Below are 12,816 nucleotides of genomic sequence, written 5' to 3'. Positions count from 1 at the left end.
GGGGACCGGGGCGGGCGCCGGGGACTGCGTGACGGTGCGGGAGGAGGTGGTGGCCCACCGGAGCCGGCCGCATCTCTACCTGCAGCGGATCCGCATTGCCACCCCCCCCGAGCGGGTGGCCGCGTTCGAGGCCTCGGCCCCAGCTTCTGCGCCCTCGCTGGGCAGCCGCTTTGCCAGCAGCCTGGAGAAGGTGGAGGAGCGGCAGTTCCTGCTCTCCTCCGGTCGCCTGCTACTGGCCGGGAGCCCCAAGGTGGTGCTTATGGTGGTGGCTGCCAAGAAGCTCGTGAGCCGGGTGCAGGTCGCACCCAAATCCCACTTTGACGAAACCGTGCTCTCCGTGGTGTACACCTCAGAGCCCATCGAGGTCTCCAGGCTGGAGGAGACCTTCAGCAAGCTGAGGGAGTCGGCCAAGAAAGAGATGCTGGAGGTGATGCAGATGGGGGTGGAAGATCTTTTCCAGGAGCACCAACAGACCTGGTCAGACCTGTTCATTTCAGGTAAGGAAAGTGATGCTCAACTTCCAAAGGGTTGCTTTAGAGGGCAGCTGGAAGCTCAGTGACCTGGTTGCTGTAAGGTCTCCAGAGGCTCCACTCTTCCTGACAGGTTTCTCTCGGGGGCCAGAAGGCATGTTGTGGGATAGTAAAACAGCATTCCTGGTTCGGAACCCAGCAAACTTGACAGAAGTGGAATATTCCTTACTGCATAAAGGAAACGATAGAAGAACATTTCTAATCAAACTCTGCATGTGCAGGGCTTTCACGTCTTCAGGAACTTTACTGATTTGCCCAGCATATCAGCTCTAAGTTGGAAATAGAGTTGACTTCTAGTGACAGTATAAAGGACAGATTTCTTCGTGGAAGTTAAGGACTGTCCTACAAGGATGCTTTTTCTTAAAATAAGATTTTCACGGCCTTGCATGAAAGGGTAGCTGCCCAAGTAATGTAGAACTTGCTATTTTATAGCCAGTAGATAGATGTTCCTTTGACAGATCATTCTGGTAGAGTCACGGTGACAGCTCCATAAGGCATCTGTATATCAAACTAGCTTTGCCTTTAGTGGGAGCTTGGTGTTCAAACTCCAAGTAGCAGAGAGAGCGTCTAAGAAAATAGAAGGAAACATTTCACTTCAGTGTTTCATAGGCAAAGGTTTCTTAGATGTTCTAAAGAATGCCTGTGTATTGAAAGACGACATGCACATTTGATCTTTTTTTTCTCCTAGTTACTGTCATATTCATGTGTGAGCCTCTTGACTCTTGGTTGTTTTCTTCTATTACAGGGGTTGAAATGAGAAAGATCACAGATTCGCATACACCATCCAGTGAGACTGTTAACATGACCCTCTACTATGTGCTGTCAAGCATGCCAGCTCCTCTGCTAGATCCACTCATTAGTGGTGAGGACAGAGAAAAAATGGAAGCCAGCTTGAACTATGCTGACCACTGCTTCAGTGGCCACGCGACCATGCATGCAGAGAACCTGTGGCCAGCAAAGCTGACCAGTGTCGCCCAGATCTTGCAACTCTCAGACCTGTGGAAGCTCACTCTCCAGAAACGGGGATGCAAGGGTCTTGTGGCAGCTGGAGTCCATGGACTTATGCAGGGAATGGTGCTTAGTTTTGGGGGTCTGCAGTTCACAGAAAACCATCTTCAGTTTCAGGCTGACCCCGATGTACTTCATAACAGCTATTCCTTACGTGGGATCCATTACAATAAGGACTTGATTAATCTAGCTGTTCTGCTGGATGCTGAAGGAAAGCCCTTCTTGCACGTGTCTGTGAAATTCCAAGACAAGCCAGTTAGACTATATGCGTGTGAGGCAGGCTGTATGAATGAGCCTGTGGAGCTGACCTCAGAGGCACGAGGTCATACGTTCCCCGTCATGGTGACTCAACCCATCACACCACTGCTTTATATATCAACAGATTTGATCCACTTGCAGGACCTGAGGCACACACTCCATCTAAAAGCTATTCTGGCTCATGAGGAACATATGGCCAAGCAATACCCAGGCTTACCCTTCCTGTTCTGGTTCAGCGTGGCCTCCTTAATCACACTGTTTCACTTGTTTCTGTTCAAACTCATCTACAACGAATATTGCGGGCCAGGAGCCAAGCCGCTCTTCAGGAGTAAGGTATAAGGCTGCTGCTTTTGGCTGCTGTCCACTGAGTGTTGTCAACCTGATTTTCTGTCAGCTGTGCCTAGGGAGGTTCTGTCTTGGACTGTGAGGATTTTCAGTCTCTCTTGCAAGAAGTGATCTGTGACCTCTTCTTGCAAGAAGTAGATTAGGGCAGGGATTGGAGCAGTAGGGCTCGCAAACATTAGAAAAGATAAATCCATTGTTGTTAAACAGTTGTAAGGCTGCAGATCAAGGCAGACACAGCTTTTTCTGTCCTTTTTCCACACACTGGTGTAGGACATTGCTTGTTTTTAAGCCAACGGTTGCAGCTGTGTCACGAGATTATGTTTCTTGTTATGCAGTACCGGAATGCTTGTGAGAGAGCTGCTATACTTTACTACTGTGTGGGAGACGTGCACACTTGTCTGCCTGGTTTGAATGTGTGATGTGTCATACAAGAACACATAAATGCAAGCTAGTGTTCTTAGATCAAGGTGCTGACTTGTTGGGACTACTAGTAAATGTTCATAGATTTATAGACACTGTGCAGTCCTCCATCAAACCACGTTTACCACCATCATTCTGGGAAAGTGCTGAGCTAGTGTTTCTCTCATTCAGACAAAATACATAGCTGTGTTAAGAAAAGTACTGAGTGATTTTTACTGTGAGTTAGAGGTTCTGACTTCAAGCTCTACTGCATCTCACTTTGGTGTAAAGGATTTGAAATTCTTGGTTTGAGTTGCCTTAGAAAACTTAGTTGCTAGTAAAAACTTAGCACAGAATAGACAATAGACAGTGATTTCTGTTCTTAGTACTGGTACTTTCTGGTTGCGTGTTGATACGGAGTGGAAATAAAAGATGAGACTGGATTTGCTGTGTGAGCTAGCTATACAGTTCAGAGAGCTAGCCATATAGTTCAGAGGCATCCCTCCTTAGGGCTGAAGAGAATTAAATGTAGCTTGTGTTTTAAAAAAAAAAAAAAAAAAAAGGAAGTAAAAAAGGACATAGTTAAATAGTGCTGTCAGAGGAAAAGTTCTAGCTTTAGATTGCCCTGTTTTTCCAAATTAATAAAAGCAAATTCAATTTTGGATAGCTAAGGCTGGACAGATGGTACTGGACTAAACTTGACAGTACATAAAGGGTGTTTAAAGTCAGTTGGCAATTTCCCTCTCAGCTCACTGGCTCTGTAATATTGAGCACTGGAGATCAGGCCTGATCCCAATCAGGTCTGAATACCTGTCATCCATTGAAAGAATGAGAGTAGAAGGTGCTTGTGGCTAGACAAACTAACCTAGGAAGAGGTAGGATAGATATGTATATTAAAGACAACTGCAGTTATAAGCCTATGATCATGATCAAAACCTTAGTGCAAAAGGAGGAAGCGGTCAGGAAGTAATTTCAATTATTGTGTACACACCTGCACCCTGACATGCATCCTGAAATGTGTCCTTGAAATTATAAAATTATGTCCTTTTTTCACTGCTGTCTGTCTGGTTGCCTTTGACATCTACAAGACTTGCCTTCTGCCTTTTACAGAATGACTTGTTAACCATTACTACAGGTAACTGTCCCTGACACTAGTCTCTGAAACGCCGAGAAGCTTCACAGCTACACACCAGGGCTGACATAACACCTCTTCCTTCTTGACACTGCAAAAAGCCTTGCAGTGTACAGCAAACAAGTCTGTTGCCTCGTCTTAATTGGACCTACTTAAAATGAAGATGATGCAGAACTTGATTCCAGAAACAGGGATGAAGTGGAAGCCACCTGAAGCTCAAAATCTCTGTAGCAGTAAGCAAGATTAACGGTGTTGAAGTAACACCCCATTTCATTAATTGAATGGGAACATCCCAGTGTCCAAGTGAACTTAGTCCTGCTTTCAGCCTCCATTTGCACAAGACATCTGACAATTTTGCAGCTGAGAACAAGGACCTTTTGAAAGCAACAATCCTTTTGTGCCTTGTTAAGAGAGGAATCTGAGACTTGGAAGGTGTGGTTATTCAAGAGTTTATCCCAGAAGCTTCTGTAATAGATGTTTCCTTTTCCTTGTAAGCTGTTAATTCCCTAAGAGTAATCCATTTGGTGAAAATACTTGAAGATATATGAAGTCCTTTGATATTTTGATTTGTTTTTTAATTTTACGGGAAAATAAAGAATGATGGTTCCCTTCAGAGAGTTAACTTAACTAGAAAACTTCAGTGTAACCTCCTTTCTGGTATACATTTTTTTAATTTATTGCTTGGGGGGGAGGGGGAGGATGTTAATAATTTTGCCTCCACTTCAGTAACAAGTCAGTCAATTGAACTGTAGATATCTAAGTGCTGGTAACAGGTTTTTCAGCCTTTATGATTGTAGAGTGCAAAACCAATTTAATGAAATTGTTTTCTGGATTTACACTTGGAAACGCTGATCTGCAGGTTTCCTATTCTAAGCATATTGAGACTTTGTGCATTGATTTGTTTTGGCTATGGGGGGAGACATCCCACTTTCTAGTGATTTAAAGATTGTTTGGTTTTAAAATACCAAAGCTGTTGTTTCTAAATAAATATCTTTCAGTCTAATCTGATCACCAGAGTGTGGTTCTATTTTCTTTTTTTCTTTTTTTCTTTTTTTTTGTCTGCATTCTCTCCTCCCCTTGCTCCCCACCCAGTTAAAACAAGCAGAGCCTTATGCTACATCTGTGGCCCATATTGACTACAAAAGTGCTTGGATGAAAAGGAAATACAGTGTGGAAAATAATACATAAATGGGTCTAAGCTGGGAACAGACAATTTGGAAGGCACGATAAGAGACTGAAACACACATTTGGAAGGCACGATAAGAGACTGAAACACACAGGGTGGTGCTAATCTCCATTTCCCTGGCTCTGTGTAACCTTGTTCTACCTTGAGGCATGCAGGCCAAGCTTTAGTTTTAGTAACACACAGAAACGAACTTGGGGCACAATCAAGTAGCAGATTTAATGGCCATTGAGCAAGTAATGAATTTGGCACATTTGGTGCTCCCAATGAAAAGCTAGGGCAGGATTTAACTTTGAATTTTTAAATAGGTTACTGCCTAGTTTCAGATGAAAAACCTCCCTCAGAAAAGTAGGTCTAGCATTGTTACTACCCTAAAAGGGACTAGACTAAGGATAGTGAAGCAATGGAGTACCTTATAAATTGTACACTAATTATGCTGTATTGAAAGAGATACTAGCTATTACGCTTTAACAGAACGTACCAGAAGTTCCTGCTGTTTCTTACTGAAGTTCCATGAGCTGCTCAGTTTCTGTGAAACATATGGCACGAAGATGATAAGAGCTTCTAGGGAGCTGTTTCCAAGCCACGATGGTATCAGCTGGAGGCTGAGCCTTTTGATGTTCACTTGCAGAACTGCCAACAGTATGATGCCCACTGAGTCCAAGAAAGATACTTCAGCCTATTTAGACTAGACCTGAAAAAGATGGATAAACAATCGTTACATAAAGCAGGAGGAGTGGAACAAAACAAAACAAAAAGCTTTGAGAGTGTTTTACATTAAAAATATGATGATTCTTACGAGCCTTCCCCCATATAATAAACGAACTGTTTCAGGATTCCTTCACAAAGAAGAAAGGGAAAAAGAAAGAATAGGGTTTCTCTACAGTGTGCAAGATAGCAGAAGGCTATTTGTGAAATGATTGCAGAAATGCTTAAAAAACTAAACAAAATTCCATGTTTACAAGCACACCGATAAAACAGGAAAGTTGAAACAGTAACTGATCATCCAAAATTTATACTTAATTGTTAGTTGGTATTCAATGAAAATGATAGTGGCATGGAAGTTAAACTGAAAAGCACAGTATGTTGTTTAGCTTGTAAATTCAGACATTAAGAAGAGAGCCAACTAATTAATGAAAAAAATTTTTAGAATCTCAATTCTGCACTCAGTTAATCCTGATTTATGCTTTTGTCAGATAATAAGTACAAGATGCCAGAACAGAGTTTGGTTGATTCCATTTGAAATTCAGAATGCAGCTTTCTCAAGTGCTATTGTTTGGGTAGGATAATACATTCTTGAGAAGCAGACAAAACAGCAAAGCATTATATACTTCTGCCTTCCACATGTGTGCTCCAGGCATCTTTCATCCAAATCAGTACCTACTGCTGAATGGAAGCTATGAAAATCAGGGATTTTGCTGCTTGTTAATACTGACATTAAACAATAGATTTCAGCTTTTCTGAAACCTCTAGTTTGGTCTGTATGTACAATGCAACTCTCATTACAAAACTGGCATTATGATATTTGTTTCCATTCTAGTAAGTTTGCTCCCTATGCGTGACCTGGCTTATGGGATAGAGATGTTTGTTTTTTAAATAACCAGTAACAGTTTTCAGGTGAAGGGTAGGCGGATGGAAACGTGTCAGAGGATGGAAAATTCCCGTAGTAGAAGAAAAAAAGGAAGAAATAGACACAAGGGTAAGTATTGATATCAAGTCACTGATCTCAAATGTCCAGTAATTAATTAGGACACTTTCTTTTGTGGCAGCAGCTCTGTAGTGGTCTAAATGCCTGCTCTTGTCTGGTTTGTCCTATTGGTGAAAAAGGTTTAACCTTTTTCATTAACAAGCTCACACTGCATAATACCACGGGTCAGCATGCTGATTTGGGGTGTAAAAATGCTCATTTGCAATGCTACAGGAACCCTATTATCTTCCAGGGATGTGCTACTGATCTAACAATTAAAGGTAAATAGGAAAGAAATTAAGTCTGGCTCACCACGCTACACCAGTGTTTCTCCGTCACCACGGACAGCTGGTTCTTTGTATTGCTTGAAACATCTTCCACTTCAAAGTGATTACAGTTTGTTTTATTGAAGTAGTATGGCATGCTAAAACACATGCAACTTGATCTAGAAAAGAAGATACAGGTTTTCATATGTATGAAATGAGAGCATAGGCATATGAGATGCAGCATAGGCAGTTAATGAAAAAGTTCTCTCAAAACAGTAACTAGGTGCTTTGCTATTCCGTTCTTATTACAAGGGCACGATTAGCATTACTGCTCTCAGCCTTTAGCAAATCCAAAGTTACTTTACTTAGCTTGAATACACTGAAATACAGTTAATCCACATCAAATTGTTGCATTGGCTAAGAGCTGCATCTCAGCTGACACATGAGAATTTGTTTTAAGCCAGCTTGATTTTATTATCTGTCAGAAAAATGAAACCGTTCAAACAGGCTTTATATAACATTGGTCAGTTTTGACCGATGGCTGTATCTTCACTTGTATCACATTAAATCACAGCCTATATTTGTACCTTGCAATGTTCTGTACAAACGCAGTCTATATTTTAAAAAATCAACCTCTCTTAGAGACATTTTTAAACCTCCTACTTTTAAAACACACATCCTATTTTGTATGTCTTCTAGCCTTTGGCTGCGGGGTTCCTGCCCACCCACCCACTGTATCTAGAGTTCTTGGAGGTGAAGACGCAAGACTTTACAGCTGGCCCTGGCAGGTTAGTCATTTTTGAGCTTTCCCTGGAACAGTTAGGGTTGTGCTACCCTTACACAACGTGGCTGAACAAAACCAGGTCCTATATTACATTTGATGCATCTTGCCTGTCATGTCTTAGGTTTTGAATATTACATTCTGATCAATCCCAAAGTTTCCAATCTTTTTAAGAAAGCTCCGAATGTGCCACCTGTTGCTGGTTATGCAGGCTTTCATGTTCTTTCAGTAGTCTTGGGGACCAGCCCGTATTTAAGCAAGACGACTGTGAAATTCAGTGGAGCATGCAATGCCTACGGGAGCATAGTTGTACATGGAGTTAAAAAATACATTTCTGAAGCAAATGAAATGCTCTATTTAGGTCAGACTTAGTGAGAGCTTTGGAAGAAACAACATTAAAAAAAAAAAAAAGAAGCTTTTGGATGATAGGGAAGGAGGAAAATCTTTTCTGTGGCCAGGAGTTGGAAACTTGTTGCTTAAAAGCCTCCCACCATCTTCCAGCAGTAAGTTGTGTTCTGGGTGCAGGAAGAAAGCGCGACAATGAAAAATCAGTAAGCAAAAATCTGAGCCTTACTTGTTATGTTGATCCTAGGCCTCCATCAATACAGTTCAAATGGCAAATGGTATCACACCTGTGGAGGAACCCTCATTGCAACCAACTGGGTGATGACAGCTGCACGCTGCATCGGGTAAATAATGGAGTTGAAGTCTGTACGCAGGAAGTAGTGCATGACCAGAGATAGATGAAGCAAAACTGTATTAATGCCAGTTCTCCCTTTCCCAATTAAGAGCTCCGAGTTTCACATCATATCTTTTGATTATAACTAATAGGTCAGAAGAATGATACCTTTTAATTTTCTTAAAATAAAAGTAGAGAGGAAAAAATGCCTCATACAATTACCTGAATTATATACTCTTCATTTTCTGTAAATAACTACAAACTTCATTATATTTTCAAGTTGCTATTAAAATTCAGCTGTGTTGCCTGTTTCTATAATATATGTGGCAGTGAGATCCATAGATTAACTAATGAATCCACTCTCTGAAGAAATAATTACAAATGCTTTGAATATACCAGTCATTTTCAGTAAGCTCTTCATATTATGGGGCAGTATAACAAAGAAATGATCAGGTACAGCTATGCCCTTTCATCATCAAAACTGTTTCCACAAAGACAACCCTATTTTGGTTTGGTAGCATATGTCCTTGAATATGTACATACAGTTCTTGGTTATTGTAACACTAAGTTGTAGAAAATGCCGTAATATGAAACAAGAAGGATTGGCTGCATGTTGTTGTTATAAATCCTACGTATTATACCTATCACATAGCTGTTTATCAGTGAAGCTGTTTATTGCTGTCAAAAAAGCAGCCCAAATTGTTTACTTCACTGAAGAATACGAGCTGAATCCTGCAAAGGTTGGAGGCATCTTGAGTCTGTTAATGAAGCCTTAAGCAGGAGTTGACAGGAAGGCTTGGAGATGAAATGATTATTAAGCCTAGCACACAATGCTTTCTGCTTAGCAAATCAGTCAGACGTTGGTTCAGCTCCAGACAAATGATGCATGTGATGTGAGATCTTAAGGATATTCGTACTGAGTATCTCAGGTGGCAAAGATGCAGATGCCTAAGCAGCAAACCAGCAGCTGCATAACTGAGTGTTACTCATTTTCTTGCCCAGTTCTTCTAGGAAATATCGAGTACTTCTTGGAAAAAACAACCTAGCAGCTGTGGAAGAAGGATCAATTGCACTTCCTCCAGAAAAAAAAAAAAAAAAACCAAAACATTTTCAGTGAGACCTGGGATCCACAGAATGTTGCAAACGGGTAAGTTGGTGGCAAGTATTTTTTCAGTTACTTGATGCAGAGCAAAAAAATCAAACTGCCTGAATCCCACCCACCCTGAGTTGTGGCAGCTAAATGCATATATGTTTAGAGCCTCCCGTTACAGCTTACAGTGGTACTTCTAAATGTTTGCTCATAGATGAGAGTTGAGTCTCCAGTTTGTACCTTTCCCCCTCAACATAAAGAACTTTCAATATTAATTGCTTATTGATTAATTGTGTTTTCAGATGCCATTTTGCATGTTCATGCTTGGATGGGAAGCTGTTCTATGCAATGATTTATTTCATAGAGTGGAAGGGAATGAATTAATTTACAAAACACTCTTTGAAGCCCTCCTACAAACAGCATAAACAGAGTATTATTGATCAATGGTATTAGTATCTTTGCTGCTGAAGGACTCCTATGTCCTGCTGCAGGCTAAGGGTATTAGCAAAGAAATCCCCTCAGTTTCCAGGTCCTTGGAGTTAGTCCTAACACATGCTTGGTTTTGCTGAAAAGAACTTACAAAAGGCAATTTCCAGAAAGCTGCCAGCAGGGAAGTGGACAGTTCTGCCCCGGTGGGATGGGGGAGAGTAAAAGTGAGAAAACTCATGGGTTGAGATAAGAACAGTTTAGTAATTTGAAATAGAAGTAAAATAATAATAATAATAATAATAAAAGAATATACAAAGCAAGTGATGCACAATGCAGTTGCTCACCACTCACCGACCGATGCCCAGCCAGTCCCCGAGTCCCTGAGCAGTGGTCCCCCTGGCCAGCTTTCCCCAGTTTATGTACTGAGCATGACGTCGTATGGTATGGAATATCCCTTTGGCCAGTTTGGGTCAGCTGTCCTGGCTGTGCCCCCTCCCAGCTTCTTGTGCACCTCCAGCCTGCTCAGTCGGTAGAGCATGGGAAGCTGAAAAGTCCTCGACTAGTGTAAGCACTGCTCAGCAACAACTAAAACATTGGTGTGTTATCGACATTATTCTCATGCTAAATCCAAAACACAGCACTGTACCAGCTACTAGGAAGAAAATGAACCCCATCCCAGCCGAAACCAGGGCAAGGGATTAGTCTTCCAGACCATGGATTTCCCCATTGCTTTGAGGGTGGAGGAATCTTTACTTCTTATGTACTGGCCTCCTTGCTCCCTTGCATCTCTTTTAAATAGGCCAAGTGCTGTATAACTGCTGAGTATTCACGCTACTGTGTCTTAATCTATTTGCAAACCTCTTCACCCCTTCCATTTCTCTTCCCCACTCTCAAATGTGTGCATATGACCACAGGTATGACATTGCTTTGATCAAACTCCCTGAACATGTCACCTTAAGTGACCACATTAAGCTGGCCTGCCTCCTCCCTGCACAAAGCATCCTATCACCCAGCACTGCCTGCTATGTGACAGGATGAGGAAGACTGCAGAGTAAGTACCTGGACATCTGCAAAATTGTGGAGCAAAATCTTTCAGTATTGCCTTTTCCTTTGAGATTGATGGAAAAAGCCTGTTGATGGTGCTCAAGATCCCCTCAACCTCAGTGTAGTGATGTAGTTTATCAGGCCCCACTTCACTCACACAGTATGATTTTTCCCTGCCTTTCAAGTTTATTTTGCTTGTCATGGGGCTAGTAATGCACTAGAGGGCCCTGTACTAAGCTTTTAGAAGCCATTGTAACACAAATGTTAACAGTGTGCAGACTGGTGAATTTGCTAATTTTAACATACCCCGCTGAATAACTGAAAAGACACAGAAGGGAATAGATGTAAAGTGAAGAAAATCTCAGAGGCTTCAGCAGAAATGTCAGCTCGGCTCAAGAGGCAATTCCTAGAGTGATAAGTAAATTGCAAACTCCTGAACAAAAAGCAGCCCTTTATTTCTCTAACAATGAGACATTTTTAAATGGAATGCAAATTATTAGTAAGTTAAGGCTTTTTTTTTTTTAATATATTAAAGAATGGAGCTAAGGAATGGATTATACAGCTTCTCCTTTAATGCAGCCCCTATGGAGTTTTTTACCTGGAGGGATAATACCCAGATCCTGAGAGAAACTTAACAATGCAGTTTTGTTGTTTCTTCAGTGCCAGCTGGTACCATGACCCTTTTGTTTCTATTCCCTCCCAGCAAATGGAGCTCTTCCAGAGGACCTGCAGCAAGGCCTTTTGCCGGTGGTGGATTATGCAACTTGTTCCAAGCCTAGCTGGTGGGGAAGCACAGTGAAACCCACCACGGTTTGCGCTGGTGGGGATGGAGTCCCCTCCAGTTGTAATGTGAGTCCAGAGAACACCACTCTTAGGGCTTGGTTTCAGACACAAACAGGTCTGATGGGAAAGAAAGCTTGAAAAAAAAAAAAAAGAGGAGGAGCTATTCACACTACGACTGCCATTAACTGTGTCCCCCCTTCCTCCCAGGGGGACTCTGGTGGCCCACTGAACTGCCAAGGTGCTGATGGCAGGTGGGAAGTGCATGGTATCATCAGCTTTGGCTCTGCTTTTGGCTGCAACTATTATCACAAGCCTTCTGTCTTCACTTGGGTCTCTGCTTACAATAGCTGGATCCAGCAGGAAAGGTTCTAGGTATTGCTGCTAGAGAATAGACACTTAGCTATTTCTGAGGTTCTCTCTGGTTGAGATTTCTGCCACCTACTCAGGGAGCTGTATCACTTTTGATTCAAATGCTACCTTACATACAAGTAACCTCTGTAGAGAAGCCCTTACCAGTGCAAAAGCAGTCTCTGCAGCAAAAATAAAGTATCCTCTTCTTAAATAGTTATCCAAATTATTTTCACTTTTAATTAAGTCTTTATATTTAGGAATGCATTCTCCCTTTATACTAGAGCTATATTTACAGTCATTAAAGATTTTACTGGTATGACTTCAGAAGTGATTCCTCAAATTTGTATTCATCAATAACACTGACTGTTGCAATTGCAACCCAGAAGGCAGCGCACGCTGCTCAAGTCTGGAACATCAATTGTTTTTTAATTTAATATAAACTTTAATCTAAAAAGTGACTGAGAAGCAAAAATCTTATTTCAGTTATTTAAATCCTGCATCTTGGATGCAACATAAACTATTCACAAATTCCTGGGTCTCATGATCTGATTTTTCACTTGTTTTACATTTTTGTAGGTTATGGCAACCAACTAATCCAAAGAAAACTAGATGATAGATGCCAAGAAGGAAAACAGTTTGAACAGTCATAATCATGACACCTTTGATCACAAAGAGCTGGGAAATTGCGCTTTTAACACCACAAGTATTATAGCTAACCATACTGCAATAAACTATTTTTCACAAGATGAAAGAAAAACCTGTGTCCCTGTCACTTCTTCCTGTGTATTGTCAGGACCAGCGCGTGTATTTAGTGATAATGCTGGAGACCTTTTACAGCCTTTCCCCTGCCT

General features: G+C 41.5%; 2 protein-coding genes across 2 annotated transcripts; both read left to right on the top strand.

Annotated features, from left to right (window-relative positions):
* Positions 1–13: 13 nt before the first annotated feature.
* KIAA2013 (KIAA2013 ortholog) lies at positions 14–4,677 on the top strand (the record flags this gene model as incomplete). Its single annotated transcript, XM_009325287.1, has 3 exons — positions 14–497; positions 1,276–2,129; positions 3,651–4,677. Coding segments are annotated over 3 exons (1,377 nt in total), but the record flags the coding sequence as incomplete, so codon positions are not given.
* A 1,810-nt stretch (positions 4,678–6,487) lies between these two features.
* On the top strand, positions 6,488–11,986 carry LOC103918048 (chymotrypsin-like elastase family member 2A). The gene is given in 8 exon segments (XM_009325286.1): positions 6,488–6,554; positions 7,451–7,600; positions 8,182–8,278; positions 9,271–9,370; positions 9,372–9,415; positions 10,702–10,838; positions 11,535–11,680; positions 11,822–11,986. Coding segments are annotated over 8 exon segments (906 nt in total).
* Positions 11,987–12,816: the final 830 nt, after the last annotated feature.

This window comes from Pygoscelis adeliae, unplaced genomic scaffold, assembly GCF_000699105.1.
Source record: "Pygoscelis adeliae isolate BGI_AS28 unplaced genomic scaffold, ASM69910v1 Scaffold36, whole genome shotgun sequence".
Taxonomy (NCBI): domain Eukaryota; kingdom Metazoa; phylum Chordata; class Aves; order Sphenisciformes; family Spheniscidae; genus Pygoscelis; species Pygoscelis adeliae.
Note: the sequence above shows the minus strand (reverse complement) of the source record. Positions and strands in the feature narration are given on the sequence as shown.